This window comes from Trichosurus vulpecula, chromosome 1 (genome assembly GCF_011100635.1).
Source record: "Trichosurus vulpecula isolate mTriVul1 chromosome 1, mTriVul1.pri, whole genome shotgun sequence".
Classification (NCBI taxonomy): Eukaryota; Metazoa; Chordata; class Mammalia; order Diprotodontia; family Phalangeridae; genus Trichosurus; species Trichosurus vulpecula.
The window spans coordinates 548,185,425-548,207,754 of record NC_050573.1 but is presented as its reverse complement, the minus strand read 5'-3'; the positions used below and the strand labels follow the sequence as shown (position 1 = coordinate 548,207,754).

At 42.9% G+C, this 22,330-nt stretch overlaps 1 protein-coding gene across 1 annotated transcript; it reads left to right on the top strand.

The window, feature by feature from the left end:
• Positions 1-1,711: 1,711 nt before the first annotated feature.
• On the top strand, positions 1,712-11,228 carry LOC118834164 (RING finger protein 112-like). Its single transcript, XM_036741612.1, has 14 exons — positions 1,712-1,805; positions 2,780-2,821; positions 3,620-3,926; positions 4,192-4,398; positions 4,625-4,759; positions 5,029-5,133; positions 5,902-5,952; positions 6,269-6,325; positions 6,425-6,511; positions 7,177-7,294; positions 7,451-7,581; positions 7,672-7,728; positions 7,935-8,009; positions 9,264-11,228. Exons 2-14 carry the CDS (start codon positions 2,799-2,801, stop codon positions 9,723-9,725), a joined length of 1,815 nt encoding a protein of 604 aa, XP_036597507.1. The 5' UTR covers positions 1,712-1,805; positions 2,780-2,798; the 3' UTR covers positions 9,726-11,228.
• The last annotated feature ends 11,102 nt before the right edge of the window (positions 11,229-22,330 follow it).

Here is a 22,330-nt window from a genome sequence, read left to right as displayed (position 1 = left end):
GAATCTGATCTTGCTATCACCAGTGTTAGGAACAAATTATAATTTTTAACAGAAGGAAGAAGCATTTCTCCAATATATCTTCATCCCCTCACTCAAAGTGAGAACCTGAAAAGACCTTAGCCTAAAAGGGCCAGAGTCTCCCATTGTATCCTGGGCCATTTCCAGTCATCCTGATAAATATCTGGCCACTAGACCCAGATGGCTCTGGAGGAGAAAGTGAGGCTGGTGACCTTGCACAGCCCTCCCTAACTCCAATCAAGTCAACTGCAAGTTATATCATCATCTCCCTGATGTCATGGTCCTCTTTGAGAACAAAGAACCGGCACAACAACAACAACAATTTATTAAATGTCTACTTAAAAAAAATTAAAGCAAAGGCAAACAACAAAAAGAGAGTCATCTTGCCTATTTCCTTGTGCCTTTTCCAGAGTAGAAAGGGGGAAGGGTTCTCTCCCCTTGAGCACCCTCCCCCCACTTGGGCAATGAGGATCTTTTAGTAGAGCACCTCATCCAGGAGGACACGCCTGGCCCCACAGACAGTAGGACCAGAGACTCTAACTGTGATTTTGAGCTGAGCTGCTATGAGGAGCAAACCCAAGGAACTCAGTGGAGTGATCTGTCCATTGGATACAAGGGCTGCAGTGGGTGAGGAAAGGGTGGAGTGTGGGGGAATGTGAGAGAGAAAAGACACTGGGTCCCTGAAGTTCTGGAGCTGCAAATTGCCTTGACCATGTGTATTCTCTTTATTTGTGCCTGTGCTAGTGAACTCTGTGTTTGTGCCTGCACTGGTGAATTCTGTTTGTGCTCATGCTAGTGAACTCCACGTCTGTGCCTGCACTAGTGAACTCTGTGCTTGTGCCCAGTCTTCCCATTGATGCTGTGTGCATTTTGGGGAGAGAGGGCCCCAGGTTTATGGACAGAATATTTTGTTACAACTGTTCATGTTATGCCATTTCATAAATGCCTTTGTTTTAAGCTCGTTGTGTCCTCTGGCAGACTATTTAAGGTAAACACATTCATGGGGACACATGGGCTACTATTTCAGGTGTGTGACCTCCCAAAGTACTTCAAACCTGGGGTAGTCAACCCCTGGGAAACCAAACCACAAACCATGATGGAAATAACCTAGAGAGGAAACTATAAATATTTGTTTTTATTTCCCCAGCTAATTGTGAGCCCTTTTGAAGCTGGCTCCAGGTTTTATTTATTTCTCTCTCCCCATAGCTTCTAGCAAAGAGTCTTGAACATCACAGGTATCAAAGCACAAAGGCATTTGGACACAGAGTCAGGAGAAACCTGGGTTGGGAACCTACCTCCATATTAACTGTATAACTGTGGTCAAGGCTTTTCTTCTCTCTGAGCCTTAGTAGCCTCATCTGTAGGATGGGAATAAGATTACTTATAGTATTACAGATGTTTGTGAAAATCAAATGAGATAACATGTTAAATGCTTTGCAAATGTTAGCAGTTATTTTCTAACTGAAAATTAAAGTTCTTACTGAAAAGCCCTGTCCATTGAATGAGTAAATGAAGTAACTTGCTGTGTTTTCACTCGCTTGACCACCTTTTCTTTTCTTCTTCAAGGAACGTTTTCTGCATGCCTGAATTCTGTTTCTATCGGGTCTCCTTGCCTCTTCCCTGGACTTTGAGCCTATCACTTCCTCCTTTCTTTTTCCTGGTTAAAGACTCCTCCTCCAATACAGCCTACAGTACTTTCATTTTCCTCCTAGAACAGAAGCTGGTTGATAGCTGAAGTGAGACGCTCCATCGTTCCCTTTCCCAGAGCAGGTACACCCCTAAGGCAGGTAAGTATATTTCTTTCGTCTCTTCTGGTCTTCTTTCTCCCTGCATCCCTGACTCTTGCCTGGCTTTATCCCTACCCTCAACCCCCTCCCCCATCCCTCCCACTTCCAGGAACAGAAGTTGTTTACCTCATTTATTCCACATGTTTGTGGACCTGACAAACGAGACTTTTGTGCTTAAAGGGAGAGGAATGGGTCTGGAGACAGGATAGGGGAATGGGAACAGGGTGAGGACAGTGGGATGGGAGGGGAGTGGGGATGAGGCGGGGATTGTGGGATCGGAGGGGAATGGGTCTCGGGGGCGGACAATAGTATAGAAAGAAACCAGTGCTAAGGTGAAGGCAGTAGGAAGTATAGGGGCCAGGGGCTGAGCAGGTGCAGCAACTGGTATTTGGAAAGGCTGGGGCAAGATACTGATGGGCAAGAGCAATAGAGTTGAACAGACCAGAGTGGGAAAGAATGTGGACTAGGACTGAGGAAAGGACAGTTGGATAGAGCTAAGGAGGAGAACAGTGAAGGGGGAAGGGAACAAACATTATTAAGCACCAGCTACGTGCCAGATACCAAGCTATTTGACTCACAACAACCTTGGAAGTAGATACTATTATTATCTTCATTTTACATTGAGGAAATTGAGGCAGGCAGAAGTTAAATGATTTGCCCAAGGTCACACACAATTCTTAAGTATCTGAGGCTGGATTTGAACTCAAGTCTTCCTGATTCCAGACCCAGCACTCTATACACTGTGTCTATCTCCTAGCTGGCTGGTAGAAAGTGGATGGTAAATAGAGTTGAGGAGAAGAAAGGTGAATGAGATAGCAATAAAAGGAGGACAGCAGAAAGGGGGAAGAAATGAGGTTGAGGGGAGGACAAGTGGATAGGAAAGGCACAGAGATGAGAGGAGTGTGGGGTGCCAAGGTCCAGCTCTAACCGTGTTCTGTTCTATCTCTGTCGTTTTTTTATTTCACCTTCTCAAGGACAAAAAAATCCTTCTTGATGGAAAACAAGAATCACCATTTGTAAGTAGAAGTGATGGTTAATATCCAAGCATGGGCCCAGGTTAGAAAGATTGGTGTGTGCTTAGCCTGGAGAAGTCTAGACTTAGGAGGGGACATGATAGTTAGCTTTTAATATCTGAAAGAATATTGTGGAGAAGAAAAAATCTTGTTCTTTGTTGCCTCTTACAGAGGGCAAAATCACGACCAGTCAGTAAAATTTACAGTAAGGCAGAGATTTCAATTCTATATAAGGAGGAACTTTCCAGAAATTACTGCTATCCAACAAGAGAATGGTCTACTTCGAGAGTGGGGAACCAATTTAGAGGGTTTGGATTCAGTCAAAGGGCTGCACTTGAGGACCTACAGGGCCACATGTGGCCTCGAGGCCATAGCTTCCCCACCCCTGGCTCTACTTCAACCTGTAGAAAACTCCTCTTTGCTGAAAGTGTTCACACAGTGATGCTAGGGGGCATTCCTGCACTGGGTGACAAGTTAGATTGGAAAACCTATGATATTCCTTTTCATTCCAAGATTTTATAATCTGGGATCAAAAAGAATATAAACCCCTCTCCTCCACTTCTTTAGCAGTCTCTCCTTCCCACAGTGATCCACAGAGAAATTGATGCACAAAGAGGTATTTTAAAAAAAGAAATTATATATCAAAATAGCCTACTTACATTTGGTCCCCATTCCTGTTACCCTTCTCTTCTCTTAAATGAAATATCCCGGCCACCAGATTTCAACTCCCCCCCATTAGCTCCTGCTGCCCTTCCCAGATCTAGACATCCTTCTCTCCAACACCTTGTTCTGCATCTTCAGATCTAGCTCCCTTCCAAGAAGCCCCTCACCGAGTACTTTGATTCACACAATTGATCTACTGAAGACTGACCTTACCTGCTCCATCTGCTGGGAGTGGCTTCGGGATCCTGTCTCCCTTGAATGTGGCCACAACTTCTGTGCTCAGTGCATCACCTGCCATTGGGATTCAGGTGTTCCAGGTTCCCAACCACCTTGCTGCCCTGAGTGCCGGAGGAGGTGTGATAGGAGGCAGCTAGTTCCAGACACCCGGCTTCGGAGTCTATTGGAGACTATGAACTTGCTTCAGCAGAACACAAACTCAAACCAGGTCAGGGATTGAGGCTTCACAGTTTCATGTAGGGAAGGAAAAATTGATTTTCTGGGTCTGACTAGCCAAGTGCCTAGCATATTGAAAGCACTTAATAAATTGCATCTTGCCTGATTCAGGAGGAGGTTGTGAACTTTGGGTTAAATCCAAAAAGATTAGAATGAAAGATGGGGAATTCCTTCATTATACTTAATAGAGGTGGGTACTCTAGGGTCAGATCCAAGAATATTAGGAACTTTACAGTACCTTTCCTTCTTCTCCGAAGCCCTACAATGTTTACAATGGAGAGGCAAAGCAGCTGGTTCAAACTGACTCCACGGGGGGTTTCACCCTCTTTCCAGAGGTTCTGGCTCAATGTCTGAATCACCCTCAAGCCAAGGACAGTCCAGTCTGTCTCATCTCTGTCCAGGGGGAGCAGAGAACGGGAAAGTCTTTCCTTCTCAACTATCTAATCCGAGGAATGCAGGGTCTGGTAAGGCATGGGGTTGGGATTCGATGGCCTGGACAGATAGAGGGGAGGGAAGGACAGGAACCCTGGGAGAAGGGAAATGAGTTGAAGGCAAAAGCTTCCGAAGGGAGCTTTGGGCTGGAGGCCCAGACCTGGATTTTGAGAAGGGAGTAAATAAGTTCTAAAGGAGAGATTTTGTATAGATGATAGCTGGGTCCTGGGGAGAAATAATTAATTCTACCTCTTTTAGGAGTCCAAGGATCCCCAGTGGATGAGAGGAGGAAGAGCTTTTTCAGGGTTCCAGTGTGAACCAGGAGCTGAAGGCATCACTAAGGGCCTGTGGCTCTGGAGCCAGCCATTTATTCTGGAGAAGGATGGGATGAAGGTAAGAGTCTAGAACAGGGGAGATAGGGAGACTGGAAAGTTGGAAGCAAAAAGCAGGGAGGCAAGGGGTGGACAGTGGAAAAGAGAAAGAAGAGTGGGTGTAGGGGATGGGGAAAGTAAAAAGACAGAAGAGAGGAGAGAAACTGAGGGAAATCAGGTAGGTGAAAGGTTAGAAGAATTGAGGAAGTTCTGAGGGAAGAAGGGGCAGAAGGATGAGAGGATGAAGAGGAAGCTCTGACCTCATGCTCTGTCTTCCCTTCTCCCTTCCAGGTGGCAGTGTTTCTTGTGGACACAGAAGGTGCTTTGAGTCTAGAACAGGACAAGGAAATGAATGCTAAGCTCGTGGCCTTCAGTATGCTGCTCAGCTCTCACCAGGTGATAGCCTAGGCCCAGGTGTTTTGTTCCTTAGCCTGTGGGCTCTTTCTCTAAGACAGCTTTCCTTCCAGTTCACTGTAGGATTTGTAGGCCAGATTTGAATTATCACTCAGGAGTTGAACCAAGAGGCAATGATGGAAATCCTTTGCATCATCGAAAAAAGGGCACCTCAATGCACTGCCTTAATGGCATAGGACTGCTGTCGATACTATTGTAATTGGGAAGGAATGGTGAATAGTTGTAGAAAAAAATCTATAAGGTCATAGGATTTAAAGTGGATATGATTTGTATTTTTGAATCATTATATTGTTGGAATATATGCTGTGTAAATCTATCAAAAGATGAGATTTCTAGGCCAATGAAACTGAATCTGGATCAACTCCCATGTTCTTAGTGAAAATGATGGCTTGATCCTCACTAGTTTCTATGTTTGCACTTAATATCACCTGGCCTTAAGGAGCCCCTGAGGCAATATTTTAAAAGTAGGTTATAGAAAATTTCCTCTACCTTCACCCCAGCTCCTAACTCTAACTAGACTATACTAGGTTTGATTTCTGCACAGCAGCCAAGAGAGGCAAGATCTGCTAGTCATAAGATCCTTCCTGCAAAATAAGTCCTCTTCCTCTCATAAAATGTAATAATCCCATTTTGGGAATGTGCCTATCCTTAAAAGGAGGGTTCATATTTTCCAAGATGCTCAATGATCAAGTTTACTAGGCTCTCCTGCCCTGCTCTTCTTCCCAATTCCCTGTCTTCCTTGTTCCTTAGATTCTCAATGTCTCTCGGATGGTCAAGGAAACAGATCTGGAGCTTCTGGAGGTAAACGGATACTTGAACTTCTGCTGGGGATTGAGGGGAAGAGAAGTGGTATGAGATAAAGAACTAGGTTGGGGATAGAAAATGTCTGGTTTCATAGTATGGCCATGAGAACCAGTAGCTATTGAAGGAAAAGGTTTTGGTTTTTCCAGTAGAGTCTAAGGGACCTGAAGTGTGTGTGTGTGTGTGTGTGTGTGTGTGTGTGTGTGTGTGTGTGAGAGAGAGAGAGAGAGAGAGAGAGACAGAGAGACAGAGAGAGAGAGTTAAGCATACCTTGGCACTATGACAAGAAGAGTCTTAACTTACATCTTCTTGCCAGATGTTCCTCCACATTGCTGAAGAGATGGGAGAATATTTTAAGATGGAACCAATACAGGTGAGGCACTATTTGCCCAGTGCATTTGCCCTGAGACTCTGACCCTTTCCCAAATCCATTTGTTGAACTTTTTTTTTTTTACCTTTTGTTCTTTTTCAGCATCTGGATTTCTTAGTTCGTGACTGGTTTTATCCAGCTACATTTGGAAAGCAGGCAGGCCAAAGATACATGATTGATGTGATCCAGGCAAGTGGGAACATTGATTTGATTTATTGATTCATTCATTCAGTAAGCATTAATTAAATGCCTGCTATTAGCAGGGATTGTGCTAGGCCCTAGGAATGCTGAGTCTAAAGCAAGACAGTTTGCCCTCAAAGAACTTATACTTTTTTCGTGGTGTATGAGTATAAGCATGTATAAAATCATTTGTGGGGAAGTCACTAGCAACTGGGGAGAATCAGAAAAGGCTTCATTTAGCAGGAGTCATTTGAGGTGAGCTTTGAGGTGGGGGTAAAGAGAGAAAGACATGGCAAGTTCAGGGAGGAGCAAGCAGTAGGTCAGTTTGGCTACGTCACAGAGTGTATTAAGAGCAGTAATGTAATGAACTTGGAAAGGTAGGCTAGAGATTATGATGAGGGACTGTAAATACCAAACAAGTTTATATTTAATTCCAGCCATTGAAGCTTCCTGAGCAAAGGACTGACTTATAGAACCTATGCTTTAAGAATATCAATTTAGCAACTATTTGGAGGGTGACAGGAAAGAAGGACATGAGGCCTGGGCTCAGGGAGGAAAGAAAGGTAGTTCTGGAGTGTGGACATTCAAAGTGGGAGAGGGCAACAGGAACATTGGATGGGAGAAAGAAGCCACCACCTGAGGAAGCTCATCCTGAGGTCTTGCTGTCTCCTCAGAAAATTTCCGACAGATATCCCAGGATTCAGAAGACTCTTAAGAGGGAACAAGCCTGCTGCTATCTCTTGCCATTTCCTGGAAAAAATGTGGTAGTTAACAGCAATGGAAATCCAGAAGGTGACTATCCCTCTGTCCAGAAGTCTATAATCCCTTCTCAGAGTGTAACTGATCTTGCCCCCACCACCATCCCTCTTCCCTTCTAAACTCCAGCCACCCTACAACCCCCCCGCCCCAACTCAGATCTCCCAGGATCACAGATCTTCTCTTCCTCAGACATGGATGAAGATTTCTATCAATATCTACATGACTACATCATTGATGTTTGCAATTCAGCCACTCAGCATGTGAAAAGGCACTCAGATGGACATATTCTCACTGGAGGGGAATTAGCTGAAAACACCAAGGTACGGGAAACTTCCCTCACTTCCATGAATCTTACACCTAGATGTCCATTCTCCCATGACCCCTAATTATCCCTTTAAATTTATCTGCAGACACTCTTTGACCTGTTAAAGAAGGAAGAATTTGGATTTTCATCCTCGTTTGATTCGGTATAGTCCTGGCTAGTAGTTCTGGGAAGGAGATTAGTCCTAGGTTGAGAACTAAATCCAGGGATTCAGAGCATCTGTCTTCAAGGGAACATAGGGTTGGATTAGGATTAAGTAGGAAGAGGAGGTAGGGGGAGGGCTTAGGACAGAATTCCAAAATGGAGAGGGTGAAGTACAACATGATAAGGGGTCTTCTTCTCCTTTGACAGGTGGTTACTCAGCTCCATGATCTGAGGATGATTGAGGCTGCTACAAAAGAGTTGGAGGATTTTGTGAAGGAACAGGTGAGCCCTCAGGCTTTTCATTGTCCCTCTCATGTATGAGATACCCAGAAGAACTACCCTAGATTCAAGATACCCTGTGGGTTCACATCCACTCACAGCACCTCATAAATTCCCACTGATTTTTCTACATTTTTCCCTAGTCATCCAAGGGATACAATTAGTTCAAAGCAAATGTGCTTAATGAAATGGCAGAGTTAGAAGATTTGTAATAGAATATTCTCTCCATGAATGTAGGGTATTTTATCCCACAAAAACATATGCTACCATATGCTCACAGCTGTTATTTTTATACATGAACTCACCAGGGGACATGAGGGTTCCTAAAGCATCAGAGGCAGTTTAGTTGCCCCTCTATATTTATTCCAAAGTGTTCACTGATGTCCCCTGGTGAGTTCCATTGGGTTCACTGAGCCAGAGTTCCTCCCTATGGGCACTCCTCCACTAGGTTTCCAGTCTCCCCGTTAACCTCATCTCTTTGCAGCCAGCTCAGCCATTTCAAGTTAAGTCTGCTAGGATGTAGTGGTTAAATCTTCTACCTCATAAGGCCTGGCTGATAGCTCTTTAATCATAGTTATTGACTAGCCACCACAACCAGGTGATAAAAGCCAAAGAGACTTTTAAAGCTAAAATTTAAAAACTAAGTCTTTATTATTAGACCCTATGGACTGGGAACCAAAGCTTTCTGTTCATTATAATTAGTAATTATAATTAATGTCTAGATTAATTATCAGATAATTATCTAGCTTTGGGTTCAGATAATTTAACACATTTCCAATATCCTCTCTGGCTTAGCTTCAAATGAATTTGAGTCAGAAGCAAAGGCAGGCTAAGGAAACAAAGTCACTGGTTTACACCTACCCAGCCTAAATTCTTGTCCACAATTGTAATGACTAAACTTGGCTTCCACCTTTCATTGAAGACATTGGGAAGTATGGGTGTAGAATTTTGCATATACTGTCCAATAAAATTAATCTGTTGGGTGCCAGGAGAGGGGCATATTTGTAAAAAGAAGTGAGATAGATAGATAGATAGATAGATAGATAGATAGATAGATGTAGATACAGATACATACATACATACACACACATATAGGGAACAATAAAACTTTTTTTTTTTTAAAAAAGCATAGTTAAGTTCATCTGGACTGGCAGGGTGAAGGTTGCCTGAATTCTCAGAATCAAAGGGACCTGAATATCAAAGGCTTGGGCTCAGGGAGAGAGCCAGCAGTCACAGCTTCTTCTTCCACACTTTCAGAATTCTGTCACGAAGTCCGTATTTGCTTCTGTGAAGATTCTTCCTGGAAACATGCAGAAACGCCTCTCAGCCAAGAAAGATAAAATCTTAAATCATCTCAAAGAGACTTTGAAGAGCCCAGGGAAGAATCAAATCATGAACAGAATTGAGGAAGATATTCAGAAGATAGTTAAGGACTTCCTGGATTCTTATAAAAAGCGTTTCTGTGGCCACACTGCTGCCCTGGGTGGACTTGCTGGGGCAGGAATCCTGGCGGTGGCCGGTGGTGTAGTGGGAACTGCTGTGGTAGCTACTGCTTTGACTGTGGAGGCTGCAGCTGTGGCCACAGGGGCTACTATGGGTGCCACAGTGTTTGGGTGTGGTCTAGGGGCTGGCATTGGGGCTGCTGTGGGTAAGGCCAAAGGTAGGGAAAGAGTTCCTCAAGAGGGAGAGGAAAACCCTCTTCTGAAGGATGATGAATGAACCCTGGAAAACCAAGTAGAAGGAAAGAGGGAGGGAGAAAGAGCAATGAAGTATGGGGCCCTTTGGACTACCAGACCTTGTTTGTTTAACAAGGTTAGGGCACTGGGGTGGTGGCTAGGATATTGTTGAGTATTTGACCTAGCAAGTAAAAGATGGACCCGGATTTACTGACCTAGTAGGAGTAAGCAGTGCTTAGGCCACGTAGGATATGGTGGCTTTAGGACCTATTTCGTGGGCCTGTGTGGTTTGTCACTGATTTTATGCTCTTTCTAGATTAGGTCTTCCCTGGGCTCCCTTCCTACTATCTACTGGTAATTGACCCTCCCCCTCCTAACTCTCCATTCCCAACTCAGGAGGCAATTATTTCACCTGTCCTCAAAGACTGACCACAGAACAGTGTCCTGTTTCACTTCTACTCCCTGAGGCCAGATAGGTCTTGGCCCTGACTAGGAGTGTATGGATGGTCTACCTGCCATCTAGCCTGTACTTGGTCTGATCTAAATGATTTCTGAAAAGATAAGATAGAGCCTAGCCCCCAAATCCCAGTCTAAAGCAGACAGGATACTATTTTGTGCCTCAGGGAGTTTACTGATCACAGCTAACCAAGACCAGATAAAACCCTAGTCTAAATTTCATTGCTGAGAGAGCAGGGAACCTATAGCATCTAGCTCACTGTAGAGGGAATGAAACCCTCAATGGACTAAAGCAGAATGTTCATTGAAGAGAGAGGAAAGACAAAGATGATGGACCAAATTACAGGGAGAACAATGCCACAGATGCCTGTTCCTACATAGGAGCAAGTAGTGTTACTGCCAGAGAACCCTTCTAGTCCCTTCCCCTGGTGCTAAAATAGAACATAAGGAAGCCAAAATATGCCTCTTTTTGGGGGGAGCAAAGTATGTTGGAAAGAACAGTGGATTTGGAGTCTGAAGACCTGGTTTCAAGTCCCGTCTCTTCCATTAACTATGTGACCTTGAGTAAGGCTCTTTATTTTTCTCATCTGACAAATAAGGATCCCTGTCTTATCTACTTCACAAGACTTTTGTGAGAAGCAAATGTGAAAGAGCTTTATCAATTGTAGTATTTTAAGGAAGAGTCAAACCCACTCTAGTGGGTAGATTTTTCAGGATGCGGTTAATTCAACTAGGGGCAACAGCTATTGGCCAGTATTAGGGAACAGAGGATAATGGGCTAGGCTCTTGATGTAAAAGGAATTGATGGGTCTTTTTTGTGCTAAATATAATATAAAGGGAAGCAACATTGTACAGTAGGGAAAAAAAGTAGCTTTAGATTCAAAAGATCTGAGTTCAAATCCCATCTCTGATACTTATCTGTGTGACTTTGGCTAGAGTTATTTGACCTCCCTGAGCCTAAATTTTCTTATTAATAAAATTAAGAGATTGGGCTAGATGGCTTCTAAGATTTCTTCCAGCTCTAGACCTGTGATTTTATGTTCAACCTAAAATTGGATGTCAAGGATATGAATAAATGAATTTAAAAGCATTTATTGAATACTTGCTATATGCAAAATACTGTGCTAAGTCCCAGGCTTACAAAGAGAAAAGCAAGAAAGGCTTGCATTTATTGAAATAGGCTATAGTCTAAATAAGGCCAGTGAATTAGTACTATTTCTTTGGGTTCTCAGTGTAGTGGCATCCGCACTCTCTGTGCTTGCTCACTCATCCCAATCTACTTTTATAATGGCAGATTTGAGTTTTGTTTTACTTCGTTTTCCCAGAATAAGACAACTAGCCAGGGCCTCCACTATTCTGCGACACTCACTTTCAGGATCAGGACACTAAGAGTAACTTTGGCATGGAGTAAAGACCCTCTTACTACTCATCACCTTAGTCCTCACTTCTTTCCATTTGCACAAAATAAATCTTAATAACACCATTGGCTCTTAAACAGAAGATGTTTACTAAATGGGAAAATAAAAGTAACAATCCTAACATTTACTCAATAGAAGGCAAAAGCAGAAATAATCCTAACGTTTACTCAATGAAAGCCAACGGCAAGGATAATCCAAATATAATAGTTTACCCACAAACCTGGATGACCCTCTCCCACCAATTCACAGAGTGTCCATAGGGGATAGTTGGCACATATATAGGTGGACTCATGTTCATGGAGCAACTCATGACTTTGGGCAGTAAGCCTTGATGACCTGTATCCCTTTAGGGAACAGTGCACTTACATAACACCTACTAAGCAAAACCATTTCTCTGCTGGCCGTTCTCTTTTTATACTTCGCCACTGTTCTGCTGGGCAAAGTCACTTCTGTACTGCTCTTGGGTCACTGAAGCAGTGTCAAAATCTTTTAGCGCATGATCAAATTTGACAGGATGCTCAGGTAGTATTATGCTTGTTTAGCAAAAATATCTGAACAGCTCCCTGTGAAACAGTTGCAGAACTGTTGGTGGGGTTGTGAACTGATTTAACAATTCTGGAACACAATCTGGAACAAATCTGGAACCCAAAGGGCAATCAAACTGTGCATACCCTTTGGTCCAGCAATTCTGTTACTAGGTCTCCGTTCCAAAGAGATCATAACAAAGGGAAAAGGCCCTACGGCTACAAAAATATTTATAGCAGCTCTTTTTGTAGTGTCAAACTTGAAATTGAAGGGATGTCCATCTCTTGGGCAATGGCTGAACAAGTTGTGCTATATGCATGTAATAGAATACTATTGTGCTATAAGAAATGATGAACAGGGAGATTTCAGAAAAAAATTGGAGAGACTTACATGAACTGATGCAAACTGAAATGAGCAGAACCAGAAGAACATTGTACACAGTAACAGCAACATTGTGTAATGGTCAACTATGAATAATTTAGCTCTTCTCAGCAATACAATGATCCATGACAATTCCAAAGGATTCAAGATAGAAAATGCTATCCACATCCAGAGAAAGAACTGATGGAGTCTGAATGGAGATGGAAGCATACTATTTTCACTCTCTTCATTTTTTTTCTTGGTTTTTTCTTTTGGTCTGTTTCTTCTTTTACGACATGACTAATATGGAAATGTTTTATATGATTGCACATATATAACCTATATCAAATTACCGTTTTAGGTCGGTGGGAGAGAAGGGAGGTAAAAAATTTGGAACTCAAAATTTTCAAAAATGAATGTTAAAAATTGTCTTTACATGTAATTGGAAAAAAATAAAATAATATCTTTAAAAGTGTCGCAAAACCTGCTTTCACTTTCTCTTTCTCTCTCTCTTAAGCTATTGAGGGCAGTAAAAGGAAAGGTTTCCCCTCTCTCAAGTTGCAGATGGTACTAGAAGGCAATAAATAAAGGATTCTGCTTTCCTCCAATCAGATTCCAGCATTTATAGGATTCTCCTTCAACAAAATAACTCCTTGAATCGACTGCAAGGCCTGCTTTGTTTCCCTGCTTCTCAGAGGTCTGGGGTAACGACTGCCTAAAATTGGAAGTGGGGGAGGTCAGTCTAGGGTTGGAATATTTGAACTTGATCTTTACTCAAGCCTTGGTTAGGGGCTGTGAGACCCAAACCATAAAATGTTTACATTTAGGAACTTTCTTTTTTGCCACCCTAATAGACACACCCATATAACTCTTGGATCGGGGAGGCCCTTGAAATAGCTCAGTAATGTCAGTTTTGCTCATCTCTTGTCATCTTCTTATGTTCTGCCTTCGGCAAGCAACTGCCCTTGAAGCCTTCTGTGTCTTCTGTCCTCAGAATCTTCCAATTCCTCCAGCACTCAGCTCTGCATTTCTTATCTTCTATTTTTATCTGATTGTCTTTCTCTGGCTTATAATTCTTCAGATTGAGTCTCCTTGTGTTAGGTGATGCATCCTTCCGCAAAATCCACTTTTCCATCGGGTAGGACCCCCCCCCCCAATTGTGAAATTAACACTAATAAACATAGCTAGCATTTACAGAGTACCTTCTACGTACCGGGCACCGTGCTAAATGCCTTCCATAAGTATCCTCATGGAAACTTATGATCCTTACAACAACCCTATGAGGAAGGTTCTGTTATTATTCCTATTTTACACATGAGGAAGCTGAGGCAAATAGTGGTTAAGTAACTTTCCTGGAGGCTGGATTTGAACTCCGGTCTTCCTGATTCCAGGCCCAGGATTCTATCCACTGGGACCCCTAACTGCCCTATAATTATAATTTCTGTTATAACCTTTAAAACTCCATAAACAGTTCTGTGGAAATGAGCTGATGGACCATGGTGCTCTGCAACTCTCTTTATCTCCGTCAATGCTCTGTTTTTAACCAGTTCTAACTTAGTGCATTCATGGGAGGGATGTCTTCTCTCAGGTCCTCAGACCAGTCTGTGACTTTCCTCAAATCCTTTTATCTGAGGGGCTTTGTTTCTTCTCAAGCAGATTTTGTCTTCACACAAAGGTTAATTTTCTTCCCCCTTCCAGCCACCAAAATGTCCCTCTTACAAGGGGATGTACCTTCCATTAGCTTTCTTTATCTTTATGTAAGCCCACAGGCTGGCCCAGGTGAGGGAGGCAGGCTTAACTATCAGGCAAGAAGAGCCTCTCATCTCCCTCGATTGAGGCCCCATTTTCAGTTCATTCCTACCTCAGGTTCTTGGCTTTCATTTTCCCATTAGCTCCTCCCCCTGCACCCAACGGAAGGGTGGAGAGGAAGTTTCTTTTCCTTCAGTCTCCTCTCCACCCTTAAAAGTAACACTAAGATTTGAAAAGGAAAGTAAAAACTGCCTACTCTTCACCTCCTTGCAGGCTTATTATCAAGTTCCCATCTCAGGAAGAATCTGGCCCTGGATTCTTTCTCCTGATGCATTGTAATCTCAGTTAATTATGTGACTCATACTTCTGACCAGTTTGCGTTGACAGCTCAAATTGGGTTTATAAAGCCACTACAATTTAAATCTACTGCCCTTCTATGTTTGTTCTCCCAGCTCAGTCTCACCATTCACATTCAGTTACAGAACTGACAACATATCTGAATTGGGACAATCCTGGGGGTACCTCTCCTACTAAATACTAGCTCACAAGCCCCAACCCATGGACTTCCCCTTAATTAGCCAGTAGACTCAGTTCTTTGAATTTTCTCAAGAGGCCATAATAAACATAGTAGTTATAAAGCATTTCCCCTAAGGGGCACAACCTTCCCACAAACACACCTAGAGATCAGTACTGGCAAGAGTGGATCTGAGCTGAGTACAGTGTTAAGTGAGGCATATTCCACTCCCACGGAGGGGAATAATGTGGCCAAGGCAACTAAAAGGACTCCAATCTATCTCCTTCCTCTCTTCAGAGGGTCCTCACAAAGCACATGAAGCTTTGTTTTGCCACGAATGACTAACCCTTCAGCCTCTGAGGGGCTGAGTGGGGGACTGAGCTCTCTTCAGCTGGAGTGCTTCTTGTCTCTTTCAGCTAGGGCAGCTACCCTTAGTATGGAACTGAGAGAAGCTTCTTTTCTTTGCCACTCTCAGAGCCTTAGGTCTGAAGTCATTTGTCATCTCCAGGCAGGAGATGAGAGAAGGCTCACCTCTCCTTTTGGCAAATTCTTCCTCATCAAAATTTCCTTCCCTTCCTATGCCATTCTATGATGCCTTAGGGCAATTAGTTTTAGTTTGTCATTTTTTATCTCCCAGATGCCTTTGGGAATCATATTCGCGTGTGTGTGTGTGTGTGTGTGTGTGTGTGTGTGTGTGTGTGTGTGTGTGTGTACGGGGTGGGGTATATATGTGGTAAGGGACAAAGAGGTTAATGTAAGTCTATTCCCCTAGTACAAAGGTCAGTAAATTATGTCCCACGGCCAAATCTGGCCTGATGACTGTTTTTTGTATAGTTCCCCAAGATAAGAATTCTTTTTTACATTTTTAAATAAAGTTTTGCTGTATTTTACAATGTAAAAAAAAAAAATTAGTTCCTGGCTGTACCAAAAAAAGGCATTAGGCCTAATTGGCTCTTGTCTACAGTTTGCCAACCTGTGCCCTAGAGGCACATTCATTTTCTTGCTGAGCTCTCAGACACTTTCGAGGCTGGGAAATATTTATGTTGTATCTGAAAGCTTTCTTCTTCAACTTTCTGAGTCTGTCTTTTAGCCTCTGTATACCTTCAGCTTTTGCTGAAGTCTCACTTATATTAATATAGTTTCCTATGAATACTGAAAAAAACTTAAAACAATACTACGTAAAGAGGTAACAGTTTGATTGGGAGGGACTCTTCTCAGCAAAAGGGTTTGTTAGAAAAAGAAACAAAATGGCCCATTTCCATTTTGTCCCAACCACTAGGGAAGGGATAAGTTAAGACAGAGAATAGATGAAATAAATGACTGGGGAGTGAACGTCTCCCAACAAGACTGGGAGGCTTGGGGATGTGTGTGTGTGTGTGTGTGTGTCTGTGTGTCTGTGTGTGTGTGTCTGTGTGTCTGTGTGAAAATTCCAAGTCAGCATTACCAACCAATTCTGATCTTACAGTCTTAGAGAGATGCCAGGAGGCCCTGGAATTCCCAGATCCCAGGGTTCCTCTGGCCCCCTTCACTGAGTAGCCATTAGCCTATAACTCAAATGACTATAGAAAAGTTCAGCATAAGGAAGGATGCTAACTGGGATGCTACACTCCCTCCAACTGATACATTCTCTGTCACCCTCAAAGTCAACTCTTTGATCTTCATTACATTTCTCAAAGCCAGCTTGAAACTAGAAGCTAGCCAGGACCAAAAGCTCATGTTTGTCTGAGTCCCAGCCCTGTCTGGTCTCTTCAGGAGGGTTACTATGCTGAAAAGGAGCAGAAGAATTGATTAAGTTCTGTTCATTTTAATTCCTATGTTTGGTGGAAAATGCCTGTCCAAATGAATGTTTCTGGAAAAGGACAAAGAGATCTGATACACAAAATTTATTTATCCAAATAAAATCATAAATCTAGATTTGGAAAGGATCCAAGAAGCTAGCTAGTTCAACCCATTCATTTCATTTAAGGTTATTTTTTTATCTCCAAACTTAGCCCTCAGGAGGTCTAGAGATAGGGCTCCTACACATTTTTGAGTCTATGTCCAGTACAATGTATGTGTGTGGTGGGGGAGGAAGTTGGGGAGGCAGAAGTTGCTGTTCACAAAGATGGCCTTCTAACTCTCCCCTATTATATAGAAAAGGACCCCTTTTATATAGGTAAGGTCCCATCTTTAATGAATTGGACATTTCTTCTTGATTGCTAGGGATACTAAAGTGTATTTGGTAGGAAAGAAAGTCATTATACATTACTTCTGATGCTGGGCCTATGCTTTGCCATTTTTGAATATTGTAATTGGATTAGGGAGCAAAGAAGGGAGAAAAGAAAAGGGGAAGGCAGTCTGACTTACTTCTATGTCTGACTTCGGGTCTTTTCTCATAAAAGTAGAGACCTTGACTTTCATGACCTTAATTAGATGATGAGAAACTTTTCCATACAGGTAATCATGAGTTCATACAAGGAATATAGGTGCTAAAGTTTGTTCATGGCCTGAATTTCTGATTCAACTCAGATCTCCTGAACCAGTCTCCAGATCCAAAAGCAGGAGGTTCTTTCCTTTTCTGTATCATGAACTGCTTTGGTTATCTGGTGAAACCATGGACCCCTTCTTAGATTAATTTTTAAAAATTCATAATGGAAGGAAATGATTAAATCTCAGTTAGAGGTTAATGAAAATTAAAATGTAAATTTTTCCCATTCAAGTTCACTGAGCCCTGGAAGACTATCCACAGATGTTTTGGGTCTACTTTCCCATTCATGAACTCTGAAATTCCCTTATCCGATCACAATCTGTTGTCATTCTGCTTCTCCCTCTGCATTGTAACTCCAAACTCTATTCTTCATTCTCACTGTGACCTACAATTCTTTTACCTCTCAGCTCTTTCTTGTGCCATGACTCGGGCACTGGCTATATTTTCCTCCCTTCCTCATACTGACCCCTTGATGAACCAGTTCAATTCTATAGTGTCTTCTTCTCTCAAGTCCCTTACCCCTTTACCCTATCACCGATCTTAATTTGCCAAGCCTCCGCCTTGAATTACTTCCAAGATCCTCTGTCTTTGTTCCTAATCACATGCTGCTGAAAAAAGCTGGTTAAAGTTAGTTAGGGAGCAGCTAGGCGGCACAGTGGATAGAGCACCAGCCCTGGAGTCAGGAAGACCTGAGTTCAAATCTGGCTTCAGACACTTACTAGCTGTGTGACCGTGAGCAAGTTGCTTAAACCTGTTTGCCTTAGTTCCTCATCTGTAAAATTAACTGGAGAAGGAAATGGCAAACCATTCCCAGGATCTTTGCTGAGAAAACCCTAAATGGGATCATGAAGAATGGGACATGGCTGAACAACAAGCTGGAGAAAATCACAAAACCATGTGGACTATTGTTATATCTGACTCTTTGTGACCCCATTTAGGGTTTTCTTGGCAAAGACACTGGAATGTTTTGCCATTTGCATCTCCAGCTGACTGAGTCCAACCATAAATTTGTTACATCATATCGACTAAGACCTCACTGTGGCAGGGCAATCCTTTTATGCTTCTCTAACTGAATCGCTATCCCAATCACTACCGTGGCTTTTCCAAACCTTTTCATCTATCCTCAAATCTCCCATGGCTTCTCCTTCCCCCATCTTCTCAGCTTGTACTTCACTGAAAAATATTGAGGTCATACACCAAGAGCTCCCTCTTCTCCCCTCCTCATCTCACATTACTGCCATGCCTTTTTACACTCTCTCCTTTTCATCCGTGTCTCACATGAATAGGTGGTTCTTGCCAATGAAAGTCCAAGATGCCACATTGAAGTAGGACCAGAGAAAGAGAGAACTGTGAAGGAAGCAGAGGACTTTGCTGTTAGGGGTTCTGAAGAGTCAGGGTGGTAGTGAAGAAAGGCCAAAGGGAAGCAGTAAGATGCAAGGGGTTATCAGGTTATAGGTACCAAAGAGTCCCAGATTCGGGGGAAGGTAAGCTCCATCCTCAGGACCTAGGATAGCACCTGGCACATAGTAAGAGCTAAATAAATGTTTATCTAATTGAATTGAGTTAAAATGAATTTGATGAGAAGGCCTCATTAAGTCTATAGAATCAAAGAGAATGGAGATATGTAAACATCCAAAGAAAGTTGATGGCCAATTTAATTCGATATTTATTAAGCACCTGTTAGGTACAGGTGCTATGCTAGGCTTTGTAGATACAAAGGTGAAATGAAACATAAATCGTTGAGGGAAGTTCAAGGTACTTAGAGTCCAGTTGTAGTCAGGAGAAAGACAGAGGAGAGGAGACATGAGGCCTGGACAAAGTGATGCAAGGCAAGATCCTCCACAATACAGGTACCCTATTTCCTCATCTTCTCTCTTATTCCTAGACCTTATAACCTAAAGAAACCTGGAGAGCCTGCTTTGCAACATGTCAAAGTGCAGAGCACTCACAATCTGCCCTGTGAAGAAGAAACAATAGTGGGATGAAGGTACCAATCCTAACTCATACTGTCACACCAACTGCACATGGAAACCAGTCGTGACTGGATTAGGATCTTACCTCCATCAACAGGTCACATACCCTGGAATCCCACCTTCCCAGTTAATCCTGTCTGATTCCATGTCATCACAGATGAGGCAGAAGAGACTTCAGATGGGGCTACAATCTCTTGGAAGCACAAGGCTTCTCTCCTTTTATATGGTTACTGGAAGTCTGTGAAGATTCTAGGACTGAGGTTTCAGAACCTGAGACTTCATTCATAGTTTATCTTATTTAGGCAATTATCTTGGAAATCCTACTAACAAAGTTTTTCTTAAGAGTCCTAGACTAAATTCCTGACCCTATAATGTATTATGAGGGGTTCCTGAAGCCATTCAGTGGAAATTCTAGGTCTGAGAGCAGAGCTGTAACTAAGGTAGGGCACCTGGAACTTTTCTTCATGGTGCTGACAGGTGGGGGAACACGCTTCTGCCTGAGAAGGGATAAATTTCCTCTTTATGGTGGCCTGGAGACCCCTGTTCCTGTGTTTTGATGACATCACCCAGCTTGCGTTACATCTCATGACCTTACTATCCTACCTGGTGGTCCCAGGCTGCTACTTCCAGGCTCCTATAATCATGAAATTTGCCCCCCACCAACCTTTATGGGGGATGGGTCAGACTCTCTGTTATCTGAGCCTTTTCTTCTACCAATGTCAATGCACCCTTATTCATCCTGTCCCCAGTGCTGGCACCATTTTCCTTCTCCCCACCCCCATCCCTCAACTGCTTTTGCTTCAGATGAAAGAATTCTTAGTTACATCTTGTCTGTCTGCCACTTAAAGGAAAAGGAGGCATAGAGAGAAACTGAGAACGATGCTCCAACCTACCAACCTATCTACCTCTCCGGCCTTATTTTACAACACTCCCCTCCATACACTCTACATGATCTTGTCGTACATTCTGGTACCTCCCTGTGTCTGTACAAGCTACCATCTGTGCCTAGAACACATTCTGGCCTGTTGGAATCCTTCTTGTCCTTTGAAGTCCAGTCTGACTACTGCCTCTTTTGTGATATCTTCCCCTGTCACCCTAGCTATAATGCTCTGCCATTCTGAAGTTGTCTTGTGGCACTTTGTATGGATCTCTCCTTCACTCTTATCATGGTCTACTCTGCATTATTTTATTTGTGCATTCCACAAGACCCTAGGAGCTGGAAGAGACTTTGGAAATCACTTAGCACAAAGCGTCCATTTTACATATGAGGAAATTGAGGCCCGGGGAGGGAGGGCTATGATTAAAGCTTAGTCTTCTGGCTCCAAATCTATTGCTCATTGTATTATACTATATTGTCTCTTCTAGTCTATCCCCTAGAATTCATTTTACAGAGAAAACAATCAACATCTCCTGTTACTAATTGTATGATCTTGGGCAAGTTAAGGACCTCAGTATTCTAACCTTATAAAATGAAAAGGTTGGACTATATGACCTTTAAATTTCTTGTTAGCACTAACATCCTAAATTTCTATAAAGTTGCATATCTCCCTTCCCACCGCCCCCACCGCCCCCCGCCCCCAAGTGGCTGCTGAGAGTTCAACCATGGTCTTGCTTCACCATCTGGTGGTTGTGTGGAACATGACACTCTCTGATCTTAGGGGGCCCTACCCCTTCCCCTCTCTAACTCCATCCTTTCTTTTCTATTTCCATTATTAAGTTCCTTCTTGGAAATTTCCCATCTAAACTAATTTTTTTCTCCTCTTTTACCTGCACCTCCAGTCTCTTGGACCTCCTTCCACAACGTCTAAATGCCTAATGATCCTCTTCTGGACTTTGCCCTTAGCCCGTCATTCTTTTCCCCATCTTTCTCTCCTTGCTCCCCATCACTAAGATGTATATGAAAGAGAGTGATATGGAGTATCTGGAAAGGTAGTCAGTTGTCAGATTGTGGAGGGCTTTAAGTAGCAAGTACATTGGAGAGATACAAAATGAAAATTTTCAGTCAATCAACAAGCATTTATTTAGTGCCCACTGTGTGTCAGGCACTGTGATAAGCGGTAAGGATACAAAAAAGAAAGAAAGGAAGAAGGGAAGGAAGGAAGGAAGGAAGGAAGGAAAGAAGGAAGGAAGGAAGGAAGGAAGGAAGGAAGGAAGGAAAGAAGGAAGGAAGGAAAAAAGGAAGGAAGGAAGAAAATGGCCAAAACCCCAATGTCTGCTCTTAAGGAGGAAGTCTTTATAGACCTGGGGATCCCAGGGCAGACAGCATTTTGGGCTTAGAGGGAGGGTAGAAATTCAATACATCAAGAAGTAGAGGACAGGACATTCCCACTCTAACCAAACAAAGGAAACTCTTAGACCAAAGCAGAGAAGCACTTTCAGCCCAGGGGGCAGAGAATACTCCATTGTCTTTGGAATATGGGGTATTTGAAGGAGAATAGTGTTAAACAAAAATGAACAGGTAAAGTGATGTCAGGATACAACAGGCCAAGCAAATGAATTTGAAGACTCCTTAACAGGTAATAGTACTAGAGAGTTTTTGGCAGAGTAACAAAAGAACCAGGTCTGTGCATATGCAAAATCGTTTTGACAACTAGAATTTGGGGGCAAGTCGAGGAGGTGGGCAGAGGGACATAATGAATTGCCCAAGGGCACACTGCCATCTAGTGGCAGATTCTGGACTGGAGTTCAGCTCTCCCAACACCCCAACTTTCTACTGTGGTACGCAGTCTTTAAAATATCTGTAATTTCACATAGTAAATTCTAGATTCCATATGTCTGGTACAGATTTTTTTTTAAAAAAAAGGACAGAGGCTGAAATGAGGAAGGGTAACACCCAATACCAGGCACGCTAAGTTTCTAAGACCGTCCAATAAGAACCCTTTGGGAAGCCCTTTCACCCCTTTCACTGGCAGCCACAAATGTCTTTTAGGGGAAACAACATCCCTTCCTGTTTGTTAATCATTGCCCCCATGCCAAATTATATTCCCAAGCAAGTCTGTCCCCTTCTCTGGGACTCAGTTTCCTTATCCTTAATGGGGTGGGGTAAATGGGAACAGATGATTTCTAAGCTCCCAGCTCTGACATTCTGTGATCTATGAATTGAGCACCCAGATAAAATGTGTTGAGGGAGCAGGGACCTCCTGGGCTTAGCATTGGCACTGGCAGAAGAGAACCTGTCTTTGCTCA

Coding starts and splice junctions, on each gene's coding strand:
- LOC118834164 (XM_036741612.1), top strand. CDS start 2,799: ATGGAAAACAAGAATCACCATTT. Junction 2,822..3,619: donor GAAAACAAGAATCACCATTT/GTAAGTAGAAGT, acceptor CTGCATCTTCAG/ATCTAGCTCCCTTCCAAGAA. Junction 3,927..4,191: donor AGAACACAAACTCAAACCAG/GTCAGGGATTGA, acceptor TCTTCTCCGAAG/CCCTACAATGTTTACAATGG.